The sequence below is a fragment of the Mus musculus genome, chromosome 1 (genome assembly GCF_000001635.26).
Source record: "Mus musculus strain C57BL/6J chromosome 1, GRCm38.p6 C57BL/6J".
Taxonomy (NCBI): domain Eukaryota; kingdom Metazoa; phylum Chordata; class Mammalia; order Rodentia; family Muridae; genus Mus; species Mus musculus.
In genome coordinates, this window is record NC_000067.6 from 53903912 (window position 1) to 53929458 (window position 25547).

A 25547-nucleotide genomic window follows, 5' to 3' on the forward strand; every position below is an offset into this window, starting at 1 on the left:
TGCACTACTCAGGAGAAGAAGTGTTGCCTGAGAATTCTTTTCTCTAGTCAGTGGAAAATGCTGAGAGAGGGCACATAGAAGACTGTCCAGGGAAACATGACTTCTGCCAAACCTGCTTCTCTTACTGCCCTACAAGACTCATCTATCTGTCTGTCTGTCTGTCTATCTATCTATCTATCTATCTATCTATCTATCTATCTATCTATCTGTGGATTATAGTAACAGGCTGCCTGTGCAGGTTTGTGCTGAACAAGGAGATGGAAAGTTTGCCCTCACTGGAAAAGCACAGCCACAGTCACTCCAGATGCAGCTCACGAGGGTGGCTTGCTCAGGTTACCTTGCCCTGATGATCATGTTTCATCTCCCAGCCCCTTGGTAGTTCCAGCTGTTTGTTAGCAAACATGTTGAGGAATCCCACGAGGTCCCTGTTATGCTGATAGCGCTCAAAGTGGTGGGTGTCCCGCCGGACTTTGGTGATCATGTGCTTCAAACACGTGTTGTTTGTAAACATGCGGTAGGCACTCTGGAGGGAAGAACAGAGAATGACTGTTAGCCTGCCTATCTATGAACACCACGGCATGGTGATTAGTGCATGAAATATATCAGTCCTCTCATAGTATGAAAAACATGTACACAGACTTCAGCATAACTCCAGACCCACAAATAGAAGCATCCAGAAGAGCAAAGAGACTTGAACATACAGAAACTGTAGGAGGCGAGGCCCTTTCCACTATTGGTTTCTAGCTTTCTAAAGAACAGACGTGTTGAGGTATTCCTTCCACATGAGACATTAGCTGCAGCATTGGTTTCAGCAAAGCACACAATCATAAGTATGTGATGGTAGGACTAAACATACCACATGACACTGAACCCCAAAAGCTTGTTCTACCTCCAGCTTTTGACCAGGTCACTGGTTCAGAGGGTCAGCTAGTCTAGAAGCATAGCGATATGGTCCAAGCTATATGGAAAATGTTTGCTCTCTGTCTGAACTTCAGAAGCACACACACTACCAAAGCGTGTTGCTCTCACTGTCAGTCATGTCCATGGAGACTACAGAAGACAGAGATACTCAATTCAAGATCCCTGGTGGGGCAGACACTCAGGGAAGGGGAATATGGTTAGAATAGCTCAGAGATCATACCCCCACTGTTTTGTTTTGGTGTTGCCCCCCCCCACCTTGCTGACACACACACACAGCTGCATTTATTAAAATACCACTCTACCACAACCAACAAAAGGAAAAAAAGACCGTCTTGTCATAGACTACAGTTTCAACTCATTATCAAAGTCTGCAAAGACTGCTTATATCACAGACTTTCCACATACTGGTTATTCAACAAATTCATGGGCTAATTCATGTGCTAGGCAGCAGACAGGGAACACCTCTATGGGATCTATGTTCTTGAGTCAGCAGGAAGATGCTATCCAGGAAACTGACTAGGCTAGGAATGATCCACCCTGGAAATCTATCCTTCGGGGACAGAGTGAAAGGGCTTCCAGGTCCCCTTATCTTCAGCATCTCAGAGGTACTAGGAATGATTGAGTCTGTGGAGGTTCTTTGGGCTTTTCTTCATGGGCTTTGCTATTTCTTCCAGTCTAAGACAGTCCAGAGTAACCCCCAAAGACATCAGAGTACCTGGAAACTGTGTCAATGTAATAAGCATTTACTGTCTATGCTGTGTCCAGTATTATGTAGCTATTAGTTCAAAAGATGAATACATGTGACAGCCACCTATCTCTCCAGGGTCCCTCAGTGTCGTCACATTCAGCTCACAGAATTTATGAGCCATTGAGAATCCCTGTGTAGTTTTCTTCCCTTTGGTGTAGAAAGAACAGAAACTGGGTACTCTCAAGCCTGGCTAGTGAGTGTTTTGGGATACAGAGAACCCTAACAACCCAATCTCGAAAGAGAAGTAACCCTTTGTTAGCTTAAGTCACTGGCATGTGTTAGCTCCTTCTTCGTGTGCAACATGTGTTCTCAGTAGCTCCTTGTCATAAATAGATTTTGCTTTGCCTTTAAAATATTTTCCCTGTCAAAGCACATAGAAGGAGAAAGAATGGGAAGGAGGGAGGGAAGAGAGGGAAGGGAGGAGGGAGGGAAAATGAAGGAAAGGGGGAGGGAGAGAGAAAGGGAGGGAGTGTGATTATCTCTAATGAACAATCTCCAATCTTAGTTCCTTAAACTGGAGTCTCAAATACCTTGAAGTATTTCAACCCTCTAGTCTAAATGAGAATTGTTTTTGATGGCTAGAAGCAGTTATATGGTCTAGAGCCTCAGTACTGCAAAGCAGGCAGGACTCAGGGGACACAAGAACATGGGGGAACAATATCATGGAAACAGGGAAGACTAACAAAATTCTCTGGGGGTTGCCATCGAGAAACTTGGGCTAGCTAACAGTTTATCCTGTGGTTACCCCTGCTTTGAAGTTTTCACTGCCACTGGCAAGCTCTCACTTCCTGCACTGGCTCTGCGCTCCTCATGTTTGCACACGAACATGCAAGCTTCAATGCCAGAGACCACACCAGTCTGTGTGGCTATGGCAAAGAGTTTTCAAGTTGTACTCTCTAACAAGGCTCTCAGGGAACAAACTTGCATGATGATTGTGTTGAAGAGACCATTCACTGGCCCTTGTTCTAAGTGGGTGTGCCAAGCAGTCAGGGCACAGTGATTCCTAATCTAGTGCACCAAGCACAGTCCTCCCATCTACTAAGGAGAGGCAGCAGAACTCCAGGAGAGCAGGACGAGGCAGTTAGGGTCAGGAGCCCATGCCAGCCTTGGGCTTGATGTAATTCCCTGTGGATGGACAGCTCCTTAAGCGTGGGAATCTTACCTGGGTCTTATAATTAATTATATCCTTTTATCTTCCTCCTCTCCACTCAGTGAGACACATAACACAGTGCCAGGTTTGACTGGTCTTGGAAAAAACATCTATCAAAGTAAATTAAGTGTAAGAAGTATTTTCTCCTCATTAGTAAGTAGTAAACAACCATTAGATTCACAGCCTTTTCAAGTCTATGAAAAAAACACTCATATGACTGTCAGGGTCTAAAGAAAACACTACATTTTCATAAATAAAGTATTTTGAACAAGCATATATGTAAACATATAGCACATACAGTGTTGTGTGTATATATGTATATATACACACATATACAATGTATAATGTGTATGTATGTATATAGAGTTATAGATACAGCTAAAGCTTAAACGGATATTTGTATTCCAGTTTACATAAAATTATGTTGTTATAGCTGCAACGACAAAAACACTTAATCTCGTTTGCCTCAATTTGGTCAACTGTGAGAAGGACTAATAATAAGCCTTCTAATTTTTTCATAACACAGTAAGACTCAAAACCAGTAGAATAAAGATTAAGAAATTGCTTTGAAGAGGTAAAGGCCATTATGAAATATATGATATATGTAATTAAAAGGCTGTATGGGGGATTCTCCCAATCTAGCTATGTTAGAACAGACAAATATAGTAGTAAAACTATTTTCTACTTTCAGCCTTTGAAGCTTGTGGGCTGGCTGCCCACTTTCTATTAACTGAGGGGGTCTCATTACCTGTCATTAACTATGTGCTAAGTTTTGCCTGTGTGAAACTCTGAGGACACACAGACCAGAGCACTCAAAAGCAGGAAGATGGTCCATTAGAGGGAGAATAACAAAAGTCACAAGGGCGAAGAACATGCTAGAACAAACTGGCAGAGGAAGCAAAGAGACACTATGCAAGTGGGTTCCGACTGACCGAGTGGGCCTTAGTGGTGTGGTGTGTGTGTGTGTGTGTGTGTGTGTGTGTGTGTGTGTGTGACTCTGGCAAGGCCCTGCTTTAAGACAAAAGAGGGCTCCTCATTTCCCCTCTGGGGGTTAGTGGTTCTAGTTAGGTAAATGGATCGATTTCTCGCCCAGAACAGTAGGCTAGAACACAGACACATTTCATGACCCAATCTCATGGCTCTGCATGGACAATCTCACTGGGATTCTGAAATGTGGAGTCCACTGAAGTGAACTGAGCAGGCAAACGTTACATGGAGAGCAGCACCTTTAAATGATTTCTGACCAACATAAAGTTTTGGTTTTTCATCATGGGAAGAAACACCCCTTTTAGCCATTTCCTTTGTACTCCAAGATTGCCTTTCCCATCCTCTCACCTTTCCCAGCCTCACGCTTCTGTGATGTCCACTTCCCAGTCAGAAATCAGGACTCCATGGCTGACTGAAGGGCTCCATTAGCAGAATTTTGCTAAAACTAATCCCCTTAGAGTTTAAATGTGTCATCTCTGGCTACTGTGTAAGGCTTTGGAAGTTTGAAACTAAGTTAAAGGGAACGCTTCTTTGGTTGTTTGGCAGCAAAATATGAACCGCTCAGTTCTTAGTATTCAACCACAGTGCAACTGTGGGCAACAATCTGACGCTTGATCAGTTGATGTTGAAGCTCCATGTGGTGGCCAAAGCTCCTGGAGTTCTGGATTTCGCCTAATTCTGCCAGTTTCAAAAATGCCACTAACTCCACCACTCCCAAACAACACCTTCAGCTCAGAAAATTTCCACCAAGCATTGGTGATCTGAATTTAGATTTGGAAGATAACCTCAGTGACTTGCTAGCAAATGCCTGTCATGTTTATAAAGAGCAAGTGTCACTGATGTTGTACATGACTCACTAAGCAAAACTTACTAATAACAAAAGCAAGAAATGCTGGTTCCAGAATAGGCCAGCTAGTAAATGGAAAGAGTCCTGTGTGCTACAGTCTGCATTCATACTATGCTTAATTAATTTGATTTTAGATCTTATAATTTTAAATTGTTTCACCAGGTTTTAAAGTGATTCACAATAACCCGGAGGAGAACTTACATTAGTAGAAACCCCTGTAAACTGGGTAACAGAAGTAACTCTTAATGCCTAAGAGTATGTTTAAGATGATATTTATAAACTTTAAAATAACTTTTCTTTATTAAGAACTAAGAAATTTAGATAAGGAATGCATTTCTTTTTTCTTTTTTTCTTTCTTTCTTTCCTTTTTTCTTTTTCTTTTTTGGTTTTTCGAGACAAGGTTTCTCTGTATAGTCCTGGCTGTCCTGAAACTCACTATGTAGACCAGGCTGGCCTCGAACTCAGAAATCCACCTGCCTCTGCCTCCCAAGTGCTGGGATTAAAGGCGGGCGCCACCACGCCTGGCTAGGAATGCATTTCTAAAGACCATTAAAAATCAGGGTAATAATTTTAGCATGTATGTTGAAAATATCATTCTGCTACATATAATTAAATGTGCTTATGTATAATGTAAGTTAGACAAACACAGGCATCTCAACTCTAAAACATTGGGCAGGAGTAACAAAATCCTGTGTTAATTTGGAGACAATTTTGATCTCTACCAGAAGAGGGCAGTAGAATCTGCGTGAAAGTTACCATAACACAAGGCAAAGCATGGAAACCTCTCAGTTTGCTTCATTGCTATGGAAACCGTATGTCTGTCTATGTTTGTTTCTCGGTACAGATTTTGCAGATTGCTGCTTTATGAGATAGGCTTTCCATGCTGACTTTTCAACACAACTTATTTTTCCAAACTGTTTTAATAAACAAGGAGAGTTTCAAATCTCAACACTTAATTTTGAGTGTTGAATATTTCCAATAACATAGATAAGGCTTTATGGAAACAGCTGTATACCACAAAGAATTCAATCGAAAACTAAGAAAATAAAAAGTAAATTAAAAATTCAGGAAAGTTTACTTTATAATATTTGCTGCTTATTCTCCAAATAAGAAAAACAAAATAACTGTATCTGTAAAAAGATTATGCCTATACATCCATACCTAAGACCTTAACGAAAATTCTAGAAACTTTAACGTGTACCAAATACAAGTCAGAAAATAAGACTTCCTAACCCACAGAATTTAAATTTTATAGACATGCATCTTTTTAACCAGTAATGAACACAGTTTGGGTAGAAGGAAGGAAAAGATAAAGTAAAAGCTAAGCTTTTAGAGAGGAGTATTTTAACTAGAGATGCGCTCTCCAGAGAAAGGAGTTTTAAAATCACACCCGAGTGTGGAACAGAGAAAGCTAGCACCTCATGAAAAGAGAGTGTGCAAGAAAGCCTGAGTTGAGCTGCTGTATGCCAGTGTCCAGGGCTTGCAGGCCTCAGCTTCTTCCAGGCATGCAAGGCTATGTTTACTTAATTACCTGAAGGACCACACAGACTCCTGGGACTCACTGCAGCCCTGTTAGACCAGAGCCTGCAAGTAACCCACAATCTGCATTTATCTGAAAAACAAAAACAAAAACAAACAAACAAACACCTGCCCAGTTAAAAACCACAGCTTTGAACCACAGCTCAGCAACTGGTTAATGATACTGCAGAGACAGGAGCTTGTAGCTGACAACCAAGGCACAGAAGTCAGAAGCCTACTGAGTGATGCCACTAGTAGTCTGAACTCACTGTGGGTTGGAAAGAATTCACACTGCAGGAAGTGGCAAATGAAAACCAGGGCTTGATTCCTTGTTCTGTGACCTGTCCAGACTATGGGCCAACTGTCTGACTACAAACAAGGTATTGCAAAAGCCCTCCCGGCACACAGATCTACATACTGGCCTTGTCTTACAATGTTTATTCACTGCCCCTTTACAGAGAAAGTTTTGTAAGCCAAAGAAACTGATAAAGATGACAGGCTAGCAAAACCTCACATCAAATTGAGCTGTTGCATCAGAAACAGCTCACAGATACAAAGTGAAGAAATGTATTTCCTGGCACAACTAAAAGGGCAATGGCCTCAGTGGCAGGAGTCTGGGGGTCCAACTCTCCTGTTTTACTGCTGTCAACACAAAGCACTCCTGTTCCAATATACTTGTACATTAATAAGGGTGGCAAAAAGCAATAAAATTGCATTACTGTTACTTGTAAAGCATGCACTATAATTCCTCTATATAGACAAATTTACTTTTTAAAAAATGCACAGATACATATACATGAATGCAGACAGCCTCCTCCCCCATACCATAGAATCTCATGTAACTCAGGCTGACCCCTGCTTGCTAGGAAACCAAAGGTGACCTTGAACTTGTGATTCCTTGCTTGCCTCTCTCTCTCCCTGGGCTTAGTTACAGGAATACATCATACTTAGTTCAACTGGGTAGGAACCCAGGGCTCTGGGCAGACCAAGTGAGCACTCAAACAAAATCTCTACTGATATGCACCGGTCCAAGGCGCTTCTTTGCCTAGTCAAAGGGCCTTCCACTTGCCTGCCTCATCTGGAATGAACTTTGAGAAATCCACGTTGCTCCCGCAGAAGAAACACATTTAGAATAAAGTTCTTGCAAAGCCTAAATTTATTCCCAGATCATGTAAACACTATATTCAGAGTTTGTGTTCAGTTCTCCAAACTTGCTGTGTAGCAAGTCAAACTCCTTGTCCCCAAGGCATAACTCTGCTTAGTAAAGAGGCTTTGCTGTCCCTTGATATCTTGTAACCGTGCAGACGCAGCTCCCTTGGAGTTAGTGACCTGTTGGCCACCCAAGCCCCCTGAAGTCCACACTGGTTGTTCCCTGCCCTCACCTCTGTCATTCCACATTATTAACATTTTCTCCATTAGTTATTGTTCTGCTGACTCCATCTTACTTGGCCTGTCTTATTTACCACTCTACTCCCCAAGTCTGGACCATTCCAGGGAAATCAAAGGGATTTAATAAACACGGAGAGAAGGAATGAACAGACAAACAAATGAAAGCTTGAGTTATCTAAGCCCAAAGTCCTTCTGTGTATAGCATGATAGTTTTGTGTCTTGTGACAATTCTAAATGTTAGTTTATCCCAGGCTCTCTCTGTACCAGCACCAGGCTGTACTGCGACCCAGCTTCAGTGATTTTCACAAGAGTCATGAGTATCTGCCTTTACAGACCCTGCTCCTTTATCTAGAATGCTCTTGGTATCAGTGTTTCTAGAGTAAGCTCCTATCCAGCCTTCAGAACCCTTTGTAAATGCATTCCCAGCCATAGCCCCTTCCCGGTGCATTCCCAGTCACGATATACACTCACAGTCTCCACCCTTGCTAGTGCACAATCATCAAAATGCTGGAATGTGTTCTCACAGCTGGGATTCCAAGACCCACAGGTGCTGTTGCGTATATGTTCCTAGAACTTGGCTCAGTGCCTAGTATACAATCAGGAATAAATAAAAAGTTGGCAAATGTGCAAAAGCCTTCACCCTCTCACAGGCTGAGGACAAATACCATACTGTTCATGCTTGCTCTCTAATGGAGTCCTTTTGGTTTCTATTTAAACCAGGATATAACAAAGGACATAAACCTCTAATCCAGCTAGATGCACATGTTTATAAAGTTAGGCGGAAATACATAAGTATCAGTATCCAGGTACACAGAAACCACCACACAGCCATCTCCAGCCACTGAGACCAGGCCAGTGTCTACTTTCCCCTTCAGTCTAGTCTGATCTCTCTACGATATTTAATTTGTTTTGCCACATTCAACATTTTCCACTTCATTCTAACATCCGTGTTATTATCACTTACTAATGTGAGGATGTTCCCATTCAGGATCATCTTCAGTGTCTAATCGGCAGTTCCTAACCCACCAGATCTTTGCAAAGATTCTGCAGCTACTTCCTCTCCTGCTGGTTCCTTCTCTACTCCAGGCTCCTCTTAGCTCAAGCCCTGATAAATGGATTCTACCCAGCTGACCTTTTAGGCAATGTTTCCTTATTTGATGTCACTCTGTATACAATGAAGATGGTCTCTCTCCCATTAGTATCTTTAGCAAAGCCATTCCCTGAGCTCAGAGACTCCTGGGATGATTCCCTCACACCAGCTGGCTTGTGTCCCTCTCCTCATACATCTGCTGAAACCTAATCACCAATGATGACTTTCATCAGGACACGGTAACTCATTGGTGGATGAAGCATAATTCTAAGTACAATTAGAGCCTCCTAAAAGCAGAACTGAAGACAGTCCTCAGCAAGGTGCCATCATACATGAACAATATTAGCAGGACATCACCTGACTCCAGGCCAACCGAAATGATCCTGGACTTTATGCCACCCAAAACTTTGGAAAATGAATATCTGCTGCTTATAAGCTAGTCATCTCCAAAGGTTTTTGTTTTTGTTTGTTTGAGTTTTGGGTGTCTGTTACATACACTAAGTTTATATGGCATGGTGGTTTAAAATACAAGGTACTTAACACAAGGTACTTAACAAGGTTGGAACACGCCGAGTACTCAGGGAGCACTCCAATGGTCCCTATGATCAGGCCCTGACTAAGGATCATTTTCTCTGGCCTGTTGTCTTTCCAGAATGTTCCTCCAAGATTAGCTACTCACAGGGTTAGAATGCAGCACGGTGAAGAACTCTGGGCTGATGAGGAACTTCACGGGGGGTGACTGTAACAGCAGCGTGAGCCTGGATCTGGAGGTAGAGTGAGGCAGGACGTTCTCCCGACGGAAGTCTAAGCAGACAGGACATATAGGCTCAGAACTAAACACTGCAAACACTCTTTACGTCATTGGCTGTGACTTCAATTCCCTAGAACTACATTTTTTTTTTATTTGCATGCACGAACCTGACTATTCTTAATGACACTAAAATGATGTTGGATATCATTTGTAGTTGGGAACAGTGCTAATGCATCCATAGCTTCTTAATAATGGCCAGGCTCTTGTTCCATTTTGACACAGACTCAGAGACTATGGTGACGTGACGTTTTTGGTTTTGTGATACTTCTCCCCAGAACTCATAAAACGTTAAGTGTTTAGAAAAATTGCCATTCTCTTAAAGAGCAGCTCATGTCTTAGAAATCTTGGTTCTTCTGCTACATTTCTGGGATTACAGCGGAGGGCTTGTTCTTACCTGCGCTGGCTTGGTGAAAGTCGGCTTCCTCCCCTGCCCCATCGATAGCACTGGTATTTTCCTCAGGCCTCTCATTAGTCATGGTTCTGCGGATGCTCTGATAACTAAAAGCACAAACCTGGGGTTACATGCCAACCTCCTGAAGCCACCCTAGAGCCCAGAAGTTCCGGGCCTCCAGCCTCAACTGTCACCTCCCAGGGTCCTATCCTCACACTGAAGAGCTACCTCTTGTGTAAATGACAACACACTGAAGCTCTACTCTCCACCATTTTTAATTTTCCTGTCAACATAATAAAACAGAACAACTGTGTCCCTTAAGCAAAGAAAAACCATCTATAATAAACAGGTTACTATTCTATAGCAATTAGTTTTTGGCAAAGAATGGTTCTTTTGAACAGGTTAAGTGGATAAAACTGCATTGTAAGGTTAGATTTCAAAGGTCAGAAGTTTGGCTTCAAATCCTAAATGTGTATGCCTGCCTTACTAAAATCCCATGCTTTTGGCTGACTACAGGAATTATTAGGATTATTTCCTCTGTAGTTTCCCAACCATCAAGTGTGTATATAGGCTTATGCTTTATTTTCATTTTCAAGAGAAGTCCAGATTTAGCTAAGTGACAGGACATCAAAGGTGGAACAAACGCCCAGTCGTCTATGCTGCACACACAAAAGCCCAACCACAGAAGAGAGAAGTAACGTGGATCGAGAGTGCTCACCGTCGGTTCAGCTGCTCCATTTGCTGTATGGAGTTAGATCGCTGCAGGACCTGTGGGGCAGGGGGAGCTGTGGGCCGCTGCCACGTTGTGGTTCTGTTTACATGGTCCACATAGAAGATCCTGCCGTGGCTGTCAATCCGTGCCTCCCAGTCTAAAGAGCAGGAGGGCACCAACAGGGATAAGGAGGAGGAACCAGGCCAGAAAGGTCCTTCATTAAGTTCAACATAGGTTCTCTCTCTCACACACACTATAATTTGTGGCTAATAACATATACCTCGCTGCGTAGCCTAGCTTCCTCCCCAGTCCACTTGGGAAACTGTTGTTACTAGTTATTAAGCCACTGCAGCATACATGATACAAAATTCCCTTTTTTTTTTTTAAGAATTTCTAAATGTGAAGACTCTTCCACCATCCTTACCCTCCATGTGTAAGCAAGGTTGTGAAAGTACATGTAGTTGGTATCATAACATTTTTCAGAGTTTCACATAAAAATGGTATTTAGTTTTCACCCAGATTTTATCTTTTTCTTCCTTCTTTAGCATCATCCTTTCCCTCATCACTTGGGAGAAACATCCACGCAATCGTGGTAGGAAAGCAGCTAGACAGCCGTCCGCATGCTTCAGCGTGATCAACCAACATCACCAGCCACATATCTTAACTTGCTCTCTCCTCACAAGAAAAATATTTTCAGAGCAAGGACAAGTTCTTCCCTCCAACTTTAGATAAATATGAAGTTTAGTTTATTACAGAATTGTATATTGAGTACCACAGTAACTGTGCTGGTCTCTGTAAACCAATGTGTAAGTGTGTTGATCTCCGTAAACCAATGTATAACTGCATGCTCAGTAAAACCAGAGGTCAGGTCTTGTCTTCAGAACAAGGCACCATGCTCCTGCAACTGGATGGCCACTCCCTGTTTAAATTGACAGAGTATAAGCTAATCTTTTCAACAGGACAACTTTTCAGAATGTATTACCACTGGAGGAGGACTATACAGTAAACATGAATATACCAGAGACCTTTTTTTTTTTTATTCAGGAAAAAAATCTTTCTACATCTATATCTCTAAGTAAATTAATTAAAAAATTAATCAACACTTTTCTCCAGAAAAGTACAATTAGCTCAGATTTTCCTCGTGGTCACAAAACGCATCAATAGATTCCCTGGAGCCAGGCAGGAGCCTACAAGGAGGGCATAGTTCTCACTACCTGTGGTATTCATGCCAGAAGTGAATGGAACACATATCTCAACCAAGCCCTTAGGGTTGCAAAGTGCTGCACCATAGGCCCACCTGCGCAAGGCCAGCAGTAAAGGCCATTGCTTTAGCTGCGGGTGGAGAAGCATCTGATAGTGACCATGGCCCGTTATTACAACTGTCAAGAGAAAGGAAAGTTGAAACAGAGATAAAGCTCCACACAGACAGCAGCCTCTAAATGCCACTCATGTTTCAAGGTAAGACAGGCACGACGAAGATGCCTATATATCTGAACTCTTTGGGCACAGTTATAATTTCACCAAAAGGACAATTCTGAAAGGCCTCATCTCATGGTCAGTGCGACACAAAAATGGTAAGCATTTTCCAAACCCTTTTGATCTGCTCTAAAGTTTTGGTGGGCTCCTTTTACACTTGCCTATCCCAAATATCTCAAGAGCCAATTGTTCCATCTCATTTCTGTCTTATTAGAGTTGGGATAATTTATCCATCAATAGCATGTCAAGAAAAACACATGAAAACAGGTAGCAAAGTTTTCCCCAAGTCTGTTTATAGCAGCTCTCAATGAAGAAGGAGGAGGAGGAGGAAGAGGAGGAGGAGGAGGAGAAGGAGGAGGAGGAGGAGGAGGAGAAGGAGGAGGAGGAGGAGGAGAAGGAGGAGGAGGAGGAGAAGGAGGAGGAGAAGGAGGAGGAGGAGGAGAAGGAGGAGGAGAAGGAGGAGGAGGAGGAGGAGGAGGAGGAGGAGGAGGAGGAGGAGAAGAAGAAGAAGAAGAAGAAGAAGAAGAAGAAGAAGAAGAAGAAGAAGAAGAAGTCGTCAGAGATTTAAAAAGAACAGAAAAGCACATGAAGGAATCAGAAAAAATCCAGCCAAGCTTCCATGATAAGGCTGTTACTAAGAATTGGCTCCAAAGCTCTAGCAGTTGAAGCAGAAAGAAAACACACTGCTGTATACTTTCCACTCACTGACAAAAGAAAGGTCCAAAAAACCCAAAGCCTTCAGAGATGGAATTGTTTCCTTGGAAATAACTAAAGATTTACCTAAGGAGATGTGCATGCAGCCTGCTTAACGGCTTATATGTGCAGCAAAATGGAGAGATTTGGAAGAAGGATCCCCCAAATACTGTTACTATCATGTCTTTCACAAACCGTGTAATAAGAGAACAAATGATTTTCAGTGATGTAATTCTATAAAAATCCTTTTATTTTCCTTCCACAAAGACCAGAGATAACCCTAACGTATCATTCATTAAAGACATTTTTTAATGTGTAATAGGCAGAATAAGAAGCCAGAACCACAGATTTGCTCTCTAAGAATCCAGGATAGTGAATGTACTTTGAAGGCTATTGATATCAGATAGCCCATCTCTGCAATACTGCTGACTTCAAGTGGGTGTCTGGCACTGGATTAGGAAAGGCTGTTAGGCCCTTGGCATTCTTCTGTCCCAAGTGGTCAATGCCGGTAGGATGCTTCACTACCATCATCGAGACCATGTTTACTTGAATGTCTTCCTATTGGACCTGGCTTGTTCTCCATATAAGAATGCAGAGGAGCACTCATTTCACTCCATCATAGCTTCCTTCAGATGGATGCCACTAAACACTGATAGGCAGAGTTAGAAGGCAGGATCTGGACCCCCCCTTCCTTCTCCTGCCACAGTAGAGCATAAAGTGAGCAGCACCGTTGGGATGGAAAAAGAAGAGAACAATGTGCTGGGGTGGGTCTCAGGGTCTGTACATAAATAACCCTGAATGGTAAGAGGTCTGGTTTCTAGCTTAGTCATACTTTTGCTGTGAGACCTTCAGAAAGCTACTATGTCTCAATGCATCACCATTTCAGTAGAAAACTAGAGGACAGAACCAAACATTTTTCTTTTCTAAAAGTCAATACATCTATAAAACAATGCCAGTTTTATTAAATCAGGTTCAGAAAGGATCTAGTAACATTGTAGTGTCATCCATTCACCTTATATAAATAGGCTACAAGTTCCAAACCCAGCTGGAATTCCTTAAGCCTTATATACTTAGGGTGGCTCTCCAGAACTGCTCTCTCCCCTCACTTTAGCTCTAAACATCTGACACTGCACACTGGTGTTCCACATAAGATTTCCCTATATAAGCAAATATGTGGCAATAATGAGGTTGGAAAACTGCCTGCTGCCTCTGTTTCCCAAGGTACCTGGGCATGGGTGGGGGTGGGGGTGGGGGGTCTGTCAGATGCCAGACTTGGTCTGAGAACCTTCATAGAAAAGCTGAGTCCCAGCACTTCATGGTACCTTCTTTAAAATTGACCATATAAACAGGCCTCAACAGATACAAAAATATTGAAATTGTCCCATACATACTATCAGACCACCATGGACTAAGGCTGATCTTCAATAATAACATAAATAATGGAAAGCCAACATTCACGTGGAAAATGAACAACACTCTTCTCAATGATACCTTGGTCAAGGAAGGAATAAAGAAAGAAATTAAAGACTTTTTAGAGTTTAATGAAAATGAAGCCACAACATACCCAAACTTATGGAACACAATGAAAGCATTTCTAAGAGGGAAACTCATAGCTCTGAGTGCCTCCAAAAAGAAACTAGAGAGAACAGACACTAGCAGCTTGACAACACACCTAAAAGCTCTAGAAAAAAAGGAAGCAAATTCACCCAAGAGGAGTAGACTGCAGAAAATAATCAAACTCAGGGGTGAAATCAAACAGGTGGAAACAAGAAGAACTATTCAAAGAACCAACCAAACGAGGAGCTGGTTCTTTGAGAAAATCAACAAGATAAATAAACCCTTAGCCAGACTCACTAGAGGGCACAGGGACAGCATTCTAATTAACAAAATCAGAAATGAAAAGGGAGACATAACAACAAACCCTGAAGAAATCCAAAACACCATCAGATCCTTCTACAAAAGGCTATACTCAACAAAACTGGAAAACCTGGACGAAATGGACAAATTTCTAGACAGATACCAGGTACCAAAATTAAACCAGAATCAAGTTAACGATCTAAACAGTCCCATATCCCCTAAAGAAATAGAAGCAGTCATTAATGGTCTCCCAACCAAAAAAAGCCCAGGACCAGATGGGTTTAGTACAGAGTTCTATCAGACCTTCAAAGAAGATCTAATTCCAGTTCTGCACAAACTATTCCACAAAATAGAAGTAGAAGGTACTCTACCCAACTCATTCTATGAAGCCACAATTACTCTGATACCTAAACCACAGAAAGATCCAACAAAGATAGAAAACTTCAGACCAATTTCCCTTATGAATATCGATGCAAAAATACTCAATAAAATTCTCGCTATCCAAATCCAAGAACACATTAAAACAATCATCCATCCTGACCAAGTAGGTTTTATTCCAGGGATACAGGGATGGTTTAATATATGGAAATCCATCAATGTAATCCATTATATAAACAAACTCAAAGACAAAAACCACATGATCATCTCGTTAGATGGGGAGAAAGCATTTGACAAAATCCAACACCCATTCATGATACAAGTCTTGGAAAGATCAGGAATGCAAGGCCCATACCTAAACATGATAAATGCAATCTACAGCAAACCAGTAGCCAACATCAAAGTAAATGGAGAGAAGCTGGAAGCAATCCCACTAAAATCAGGGACTAGACAAGGCTACCTACTTTCTCCCTACCTATTCAACATTGTACTTGAAGTCCTAGCCAGAGCAATTCGACAACAAGAGGAGATCAAAGGGATACAAATTGGAAAAGAGGAAGTCAAAATATCACTTTTTGCAGATGATATGATAGTATATATAAGTGACCCTAAAAATTCCACCAGAGAACTCCTAAAACTGATAAACAGCTTCGGTGAAGTAGCAGGATATAAAATTAACTCAAACAAGACAATGGCCTGTCTCTACACAAAGAACAAACAGGCTGAGAAAGAAATTAGGGAAACAACACCCTTCTCAATAGTCACATATAATATAAAATACCTTGGTGTGACTCTAACTAAGGAAGTGAAAGATCTGTATGATAAGAACTTCAAGTCTCTGAAGAAAGAAATTAAAGAAAATCTCAAAAGATGGAAAGATCTCCCATGCTCATGGATTGACAGGATCAACATTGTAAAAATGGCTATCTTGCCAAAAGCAATCTATAGATTCAATGCAATCCCTATCAAAATTCCAACTCAATTCTTCAACGAATTAGAAAGAACAATCTGCAAATTTATCTGGAATAACAAAAAACCTAGGATAGCAAAAACTCTTCTCAAGGATAAAAGAACCTCTGGTGGAATCACCATGCCTGACCTAAAGCTTTACTACAGAGCAACTGGGATTTAAAAAGCCATGGTACTGGTGTAACGACAGAAGTAGACCAATGGAATAGAATTGAAGACCCAGAAATGAACCCACATACCTATGGTCACTTGATCTTCGACAAGGGAGCTAAAACCATCCAGTGGAAAAAAGACAGCATTTTCAACAAATGGTGCTGGCACAACTGGTTGTTATCATGTAGAAGAATGCGAATTGATCCATTCCTATCTCCTTGTACTAAGGTCAAATTGAAGTGGATCAAGGAGCTCCACATAAAACCAGAGACACTGAAACTTATAGAGGAGAAAGTGGGGAAAAGCCTCCAAGATATTGGCACAGGGGAAAAATTCCTGAATAGAACAGCAATGGCTTGTGCTGTAAGATCGAGAATTGACAAATGGGACCTCATGAAACTGCAAAGCTTCTGTAAGGCAAAAGACACCAACAATAAGACAAAAAGGCCACCAACAGATTGGGAAAGGATCTTTACGTATCCTAAATCAGATAGAGAACTAATATCCAATATATATATAAAGAACTCAAGAAGGTGGACTCCAGAAAATCAAATAACCCCATTAAAAATGGGGCTCAGAGCTAAACAAAGAATTCTCACCTGAGAAATACCGAATGGCTGAGAAACACCTGAAAAAATGTTCAGCATCTTTAATCATCAGGGAAATGCAAATCAAAACAACCCTGCGATTCCATCTCACACCAGTCAGAATGGATCAGATCAAAAATTCAATTGACAGCAGATGCTGGCGAGCATGTGGAGAAAGAGGAACACTCCTCCACTGTTGGTGGGATTGCAAGCTTGTACAACCACTCTGGAAATCAGTCTAGCGGTTTCTCAGAAAATTGGTCATGGTACTACCAGATGATCCTGCAATACCTCTCCTGGGCATATATCCAGAAGATGTTCCAACTAGTAAGAAAGAAACATCCTCCACTATGTTCATAGCAGCCTTATTTATAATAGCCAGAAGCTGGAAAGTACCCAGATGCCCCTCAACAGAGGAATGGATTTAAAAAAAATGTGGTACATTTACACAATGGAGTACTACTCAGCTATTAAACAGAATGAATTTATGAAATTCCTAGGCAAAAGGATGGACCTGGAGGGCATTATCCCGAGTGAGGTAACCCAATCACAAAAGAACTCAAATGATATGTACTCACTGATAAGTGGATATTAGCCCAGAAACTTAGAATACCCAAGATAGAAGTTACAATATGCAAAACACATGAAACTCAAGAAGAACAAAGACCAAAGTATGGACACTTTGCCCCTTCTTAGAATTGGGAACAAAACACCCATGGAAGGAGTTACAGAGACAAAGTTTGGAGCTGAGAAGAAAGGATGGACCATCTAGAGACTGCCATATCCAGGGATCCATCCCATAATCAGCCTCCAAACACTGACACCATTGCATACACTAGCAAGATTTTGCTGATAGGACCCTGATATAGCTGTCTCTAGTGAGACTACGCTGGGGCCTAGTAAACACATAAGTGGATGCTCACAGTCAGCTATTGGATGGATCACAGGGCCCCCAATGGAGGAGCTAGAGAAAATACCCAAGGAGCTAAAGGGAACTGCAACCCTATAGGTGGAACAACACTATGAACTACCCAGTACCCCGGAGCTCTTGACTCTAGCTGCATATGTATCAAAAGATGGCCTAGTGGGCCATCACTGGAAAAAGAGGCCCATTGGACTTGCAAACTTTATATGCCTCAGTACAGGGTAACGCCAGGGCCAAAAAGTGGGAGTGGGTGGGTAGGGGAGTAGGGGGGAGGGTATGGGGGACTTTTGGTATAGCATTGGAAATGTAAATGAGGAAAATACCTAATTAAAAAAAAGCTAAAAAAACAAAAACAAAACAAAACAAAATAAAAAACAACAACAACAACAAAAAAGAAAATATCTAATAAAAAATTTAAAAATTAAAAAAAAAAAAAGAAAAGCTGAGTTCTAAGATACACCCAGGTCTTCAGATCCCAGGACTCAGTTATCTCCAGTTCTACCAGCCTTCCCCCATCATTCCTAGACACACAGAAAGTTAAGAAACACTGTCAGAAGTGAATTGGAACTTAACAGCTAATGTGACAAACAAACCCATGGAACAAATAGGAGTTCTCAGAGTTCATAGGAGGCTAAGATTCTCCTCAAGACCACGGACTGAAATCCAGTCTCTTGGATTCCACATGCATTAAATATATATACAGCCCATTTAAAAGTTGCTCTGTACGATGTGCTCACAATGATGGTAACACGATCCCGCGGCCACTGTCACAGCACTGGTACCTAGTTAGGGTTCAGAGGCAGGAAAGGCCTTACTCTTTTGATCTGTATGGGAAATGGACACAGGGAAGGAACGCCTATGACCAACCTGCTCTTTTCACTAGTCTTATTTCCTTCAAACTGGACCCTGGCCTTCTCTGGCCTCCCAGTTAATGATCACTGCCGTGCAAGCCCATCCCAGTGAGTGTGGACAGTACTGTGAACAACTGAACAGGAAATTCTTCTCCCATGCACAGGTCCCTCACTAAAAGAGGGATATGACAAAGTCACTTTTGCTCTCTGGGTTTATCACCATGTTTAAAGAAGGACACTGAAATATCATAAGTAGGGATCCTGATTTCAGAAGAAAACATCATTTACCTTTAAAACTGTAATCTCTAGATCAAAATTATGTCCAACAAAACTGGAGTAACTGGATGTGACTAGGAGGGTGCTTACTATCAACACACTCATGCAATGCTATGCTCCCTTCTCCAATACCCAGAAACTCTACGATTGAGCTACATTCACATACAAAACTCTTCCAGAACTCTCTTCTGATGTTCCTAATCCATTCTGCTCCAATTATATCAAACTTTGCCCAAAGAATACAGCATTTGATTGTTTTTTTATTCAAATGTATAAAAAGGGAGGGATCCATGAACAACAGACTGCAGAAGGATCAAGGCAGTTTCCCTGATTGACTAGAATGATGGCACTCTGCTCCTGTCTGCCCCCTCCAAGAATCGCCACGTGGGATTTCAGCACAAGAATGCCTGCACTTCTCTTCAGATCCCATTATTTGAAGCTCCCACCTTTTTCTCACCCTCACATGTGCTAAGAAGGGTGGGCAGTGAGCGGAGAAGCTGGTGGGGAATAGGACAAACAAGGACCCAGGAGGCCTTCCCTCCAGCCGCCGCTCCAGCACCACAGCTACAGTGCTGTATGCTCAGTGAGCTTGCTCTCAGCATGCCACTGTCAGAGACCAGAGAAACTTTAGCAGACTTCATATTTTGTGCTAATGAGGAGTGAAGAGTATCACTAATTTGGGCTGTGAACCATTTCCCTCACACCCCTAATCCTCAACCATCTATCAAAGCATTCAGCATCTTCTAAAAGTAAGACATTGACACACCCTTTAATTTCTCAAATAATGGTTATAATCCCCAAAAGTCTGTAGGGTAAATTCTGAAATTAATAGCATGTTCTGTATATCCCTAAGGAAAAAAAAATAAGACCCTGTATTTAATAATTTAAAATGATGAAAGGGATGAAAGCTAGTGCATTGCAGGGTGAGGCTTTTCTAAGAAAACCTGTCCGTCTCGCCTAGGTGCTGAAGAAAATCACACTGCTGTGAAGCATTTTAAAAAGTTCTCTTATGCAACTGATGCTTGAAACCTAGGGATTATGGCATTCACTCCATGGGCTGAACAATGCTGGCTCATCCTAGCTGCCCTTTCCTTCAGAACAGTACCAGAGGGGAGTGCCTGGACAGAGCATCTCAGATTCCAGCCACTGGTCAAGTGGCATCTCTCAGACACCTTCTTCTCCAGGAACCAGGGAAAGGATCTGCCTGTCACCTTTGCACACTGCCAGTAAGGTAAACCTTTAGCTAACAGCTGCTCACTTGGTGGGAGAGCCTCATCCACCCTCTGGTACCGGCTGACGTCCTGGCGCACGGAAGGTAGTGACCTCAAGGGCTGGTGGCCATTGGTTTGAGAACCTAGGGTAAAAGGTAGAAAGTTACCCAGGTATTGCTTTTCCTTTTGCATCAAAATGAATGCCCCCACTACCCCCCCCCCCCCCAACAAAAACACACACCTAGGATAGGTGTACTGGCAGAATGAGGCAGGAGGCTAGAGAGTTCCAGGCTTGCCTGAGCCACACAGAAAGACTCTGTCTCAATACAAAGGAAGCAAGCAAACAATTCAAACATCAGTTCCAAGGCTGCTCTCTCCATTCTCTTTCAGTTTATTTCCCGCAAGGATGTAGGCCCAGAAGAGGCTCCTAGAGAAATGTTCCCAGCATGTAGCTCCCCTTGCTCCTCTCTGCCTCTAGCCTGCTCATAACTAACGCTTTAGGGTCACAAAGTGGCCATAAGATAGTGAAAAGCAAAATAAGATTCAGAGGGAAAGAAGGGGATAATTTTGGTAGAAAATAAAACATACAATAAGAAAATAATTCTTAGGGCTGGGTTGTGCTTCACTCATACAGTTTGCCTGACATGCAAATACAAGGCCCTGGGGTTAATCACTATTCCAAATGAAAAGAAACAATTTTTCTTTGAGTCTGTGTTATTTAGGCACCAGAGACTGTCCTTTCCCCCTTTCCCCCTTTCCAGCCTCTCTCTAGGACATCTTAAATACAAATTTTATGTCTGAACTTGCAACGTCAGACTTAAACAGTGCTTCCCTCCTCCCCATTCACACTGACTTCCTGTTCTGGAGCTTTAAGAGTGAGCGGCTTGCAGTACTCCCCATCCCCGCCCTACACATCACACCAATGTACTGATTGGTTTTGTATCTTCTTTAAGATGGAAGACTACTGCTTGCCAGGCCTCGTATGTCAGCAATAGATGATGCCTGCTTTAAAAGGACTGAATTTGAACTGAGGTCTGTGTGCATGGAAATCATGCCCTCTTCTTCCTAGCTATGTGAATGGCAAATGATGGTCTCTCCAGACTGGGAGGCCTGATGCATAAGAATGGCTTTAGGTATCTATACATTTGCTTCCTTATTTTCCCCTCTTTAATTCTTTTGCTGATTGGTAAACCCCAGAGGAGGAATTCATTTTCTTATTCACCTATACATGCAAACTGCATCACAATTTACATATACACAAACCATACTTCTACACACATGCAAATTATATACACATACATGCCAATGATATATTTACATATAGTACATATATCTACACATATGTAAATTATATATCCACATACATGTAAATTATGCATATACACATATGTAAATTATATGATTTCTTTTTGAGCAGTTACGCTTAAGCCAAGAGTCATGCTGTCTTCTATATCCTACCTCCAGTGGCGCCCTCCTCCTGGGCAGTGGCCCCTTCGCAGGCACCTTGGGCATCCCCAGCATCCCCATCTTCCTGGGGCTGGCTATCAGTGGCAGCAGCAGCAGGAGCAGCAGCGGCTGCTCCCTCAAGACTCCCCCTCCTCTGCCAGACTTCCCCTAGCTCCCCCTGCTCAGATAAAGCAGCAGCTTCAGCCGCTGACCCTTCCTCTTCCCTGCTGGGCACCTGCACAGCAGGTAAAGAACTAGGAGTGCAGACGGACTCCTGCGACCCCTCTGCGGGGCCACTGCTGGTGGGCTCAGCTGCACAGGCCCCATCTTCTTCCTCCTGAGAAGAAAAGGCGGGGGTTTCTGGAAATCGCGCACTCTCTAGAGATGAGCACCGTGTCTCCACGGAGGACAGCTGTGTAGTCACGCTCTCATTGCATGAGCTGTCTGCGCCTTCCGGGTCACTCTCCCCCTCAGGTCTGGTACTGGCCTCACTCACACTCTCTGTCCTTGCAGGGTCACTGGGTTCTGTCTCAGAGGACACCTGGGAAGGTTCAGATCCCTGGTCCAGGGACTCGGTCTCACTGGCAGCTCTGCGGCTCCCTCCAGATGTGTCAGAAGCTCCTGCATCTGCACCACTTGTGGGCTGATCTACTTCTTGAGAGCTACACAATTCAGTGCTACCCTGGTCTGCACTGGGTTGAGGCTCCAGGTTGGCTTCATTTTCATCAGGGGCTGTACTTGATGGCAAGGAGCCATCTGCAACCTCTGGAAGATTCTCCAGCCTCTCTTCTAAGGATGCAGTTTCATGTATAGAGGCATCCTCATTCTCCACAGGGTTGTCATCCTCTGGTTTGGTCTGAGATGTCAGGCTCCCATCATCAATTCTCGACGCCCTGCTGCACATGATCAAGCCTCCCTCCTCCTCCAAAGAAGATGGGTAGCCCAAGTCTTGCTGAAACTCATGGTCTTCTTCGTCTGAGTCAATATGAAGCATCGCATTGAGTCTTGTGTCAGTGGGAAAACTACTCCTCAGTTTAGGAGAGGCTCCCATGGACCGCTCAGAGGAGGAGGCTGCCCCTGGCCTGGCGGGGCCATTGTGTTCAATAGCATCTAAGTAATCATTGAGGGAATCCTGGCGGCCCCTGGGGGGTGAATTTCTAGAAGAAGTAGAGATCAAGTCCTCCGTGTCGATCTCCAGGGTAGAGCTAGTCCTGAAAGAATGCTTAGGGGTGCCATCAGCAACACTGTCCTCGGACACTGGCCCATTAGCACAGATAGTACTGTCATGATGGCTGCCTGGCATATCCTCCTCATCGGAAGGGCTGCCCAGGTCTCCATTCACAGTGTGGACTCCGAGGATGGTGCCGACAGCCTCTGGAGAAGCATCTGAGTGAGGAAGCAGCACTGGTGAGCATTCAATAGAAGACAGAAAGACCTACTGTCCTGAAACTAACAAGTTTGCTGAGTTCAGTCATCCCAAAGGTGACTCTGACGTGTCACTGGCTGCTAGAACTCACTACTCCTCACTAAATGAGTATCCCGTGTAACATCTGGCACAGGAGGTATAGGTTCGATCTCTGCAGACTACCTTCGTAACGCAAACGTAATTCTTGGAGCCGTTTTTTGCTAACCAGACTCTCCTAAGTGCTTTGGAAGCTGGCAGTCATTGGAAAGCCATTCCATTTCCAGCACTGGACACAGAATGATTCCATTTAAATGCCAACTATCAATGGACAGTGTGTGCTTATGCAGCAAGAGACACCTCACCTTCGTGAGCAGAAGATGTAACTTCCACTTTAAACTGGAGGTACCCACTCACGTGGTCAGCTGGGAGCCGTCTGCCAAGGTTGTAGCTGAGCATTTGGTCCCTGCAGGGGAAGAAACAGCCCTTCATCCCGAGTGTACCTTTGCCTTCTTCCCACAGGCCACCCCAGACCCACAGGCTGTCCCTTGAACATTTCAGAATTTGAAGTAAATACAGGCTGGAGCACAACGTGGCCCAGGGACAAAAAGAAAGTCACCTTATAGGAAACATTAAAGAAGAGAGAACAATATGAGAATATAAAACCAGGTTGATTCCAGACAGCAGCTCCTATTGTGAGTATGTGTGTGTGTGTGTATGTGTGTGTAAGTGTGTGTGCGCACGGGCTGACCTTACCTTCCTCATCTGCAAAATAAGGGACTAGAGATAATGCTCTCATTCCTGGGGAACCTACTGACTCTCAGGTACAAACCTCAGGTGTTCTGCAATGAGGGAGAGTACCGAATCCCATGTCTGGTGCTAGGCTTGATCACAACTGGCCTGCTGCTCATTTTTTGGCCTGCCTTCGTGGTGGTCTTAGGCTGTTGGCTGGCATAAGGATAGGATTATCCAGCTGTTTCAAGTCCATGTCTATTTTCCAGATTCAAATACAAGGAACTCCTATCCTGAGTCAGCTGATTGACAACTAATTACAGACAACCAAAAGGCTAATCAAGTCACACTATTTCTGCTCTCACGCTGCCCTCTACCGGCTCTTCTGGGAAGAGATGCCTCTGCACCACTACTTTATAGAGCCTTTAGTCAGCTTTGCAGCATCAACATATAGAGCTTTGTTTTGTAAACAAATATACATACATATATATGCGTGTGTATATATATATATATATATAAAATTTTATCAATTTGTAATTCATCTGAATTCATAAGTAAGTTCTTGAGACATATCTTTTTATGATGTTGATATTATTGTCCTAGACTGATGCTGTCCAACAGTTTGCTTTCCCACCTGAAGTGTTCACTGAAGAACATGTACACATTCCCGGGGCTCTAGGGATCTGTTCTCTTTACTTCCCTGGCCACCAGGGAGGAAGCACAAACCCTGTTTACTAGAGGAAGATATGAAGGTAAGTAGCTACCATAAGAAGAAGCTACTGGATGGCAGACTGGGGATGAGATACACGTTACCCCACTGAGGAAGCCCCTGTCAGGCATCCTCTGTACTACAAGCTCATCTGACACACAGTCTCCGTGATTCCAGGCTGCTTTGGGTGGTGTTCCTCTTACTGCCATTTTCTACTTGTGGGATACCTGAATGTCATGTTGCCATCAATACTCTTGCTGAACAGGGAGTTCAAACAGGTATTACACGCATATTACATCAGAATATTTGATAGAACTCCATAGCAGCTGCAATTGGTGCAATGACAGGGATGCACCTTTCCTATTCACCGCTGTATTCACACCATTCAGGGAGCCCCTGACATACAGAAGTGCTTGCACACTGGTGAGTATGCCCAGCAGCAAATCCCAAGGCCTAGCCTCTACTTTCTGACACCTAGTCATCTAATAAATCCATCATTTTCTTGTCAAAATAAAATGATTGCGTCTCCATTTTCTGCCAAAAACCACTAGTGATGCTAATGAGGGAAGATTTGCAAAAGCAATGTTTAAGGTAGAGAATGAGTGTTCTATAAGAGTTATAAGGAAAGGACTGTACACATCTGTTTTAGTTACTGTCTCATCTCCAATGCCCAACACAGTGCTTGACATTTAGTAGGCACTTAATGGATACATAATAACTAACTGCCAAACAAGAACCATTACGTGGAATAATTTTAACTGAGAAAAACATCCTCAATTCAACTCTCCCATATCACAGTTCAGAAAAGTGGCCTATGCCTCTTGGATCCTCCATGAAGAGTGTGTTCTGTACGGAGTGTGGGTCCCGGTTCTCCTCCTGAGTTTGTCCAGCCCATCCAGACTCAAGCTGCTTCCTGCTATGATGTATCATTACGAAGAATATGCTATACATTACTACTATTATAAAAAACAAACAACAAAAGACTTTCTCTAGATGCCCGAGGCATTCTCCCACTAATTGGAGAAAATGATAACCATAGGACCGTGACAAGTCTTTTGGAAAGGAAGCTGGCCATGCCATGGAAAATTTTACGGTTAAACAAATGCTTTAAAAAAAGATTAGGAAGTGTAGATTATCCCATAAAGCCCTGCCCTGGACACTATCACCTATTTCAGATAGCTGCAGTTCACCAAATGTGTAACTAACCAAAGTACAGCCCTTTCAAGATGTATTGATTACTCAATAGAAAACAATAATCAGGTCAGAAATTTTAACATATGCCAGTATCTGGTACGATGGCAATGCTTTTAGCCTGTTC

The 25547-nt window shown here is 42.8% G+C and overlaps 1 protein-coding gene across 7 annotated transcripts in view; it reads right to left on the bottom strand.

The window, feature by feature from the left end:
• Hecw2 (HECT, C2 and WW domain containing E3 ubiquitin protein ligase 2) overlaps positions 1-25547 on the bottom strand; it is a 388163-nt gene that overhangs the window by 97040 nt on the left and 265576 nt on the right. For all 7 annotated transcript variants that reach the window (XM_006496067.2, XM_006496068.4, XM_006496066.4 and 4 more), the window contains 7 exons: positions 23154-23254; positions 21399-22772; positions 19988-20083; positions 10571-10721; positions 9856-9959; positions 9330-9454; positions 338-523 (listed from right to left, as the gene is read on the bottom strand). In XM_006496067.2, the coding sequence (XP_006496130.1) occupies positions 338-523; positions 9330-9454; positions 9856-9959; positions 10571-10721; positions 19988-20083; positions 21399-22772; positions 23154-23254 (2137 nt within the window). The remainder of the gene's footprint in view (positions 1-337; positions 524-9329; positions 9455-9855; positions 9960-10570; positions 10722-19987; positions 20084-21398; positions 22773-23153; positions 23255-25547) is intronic.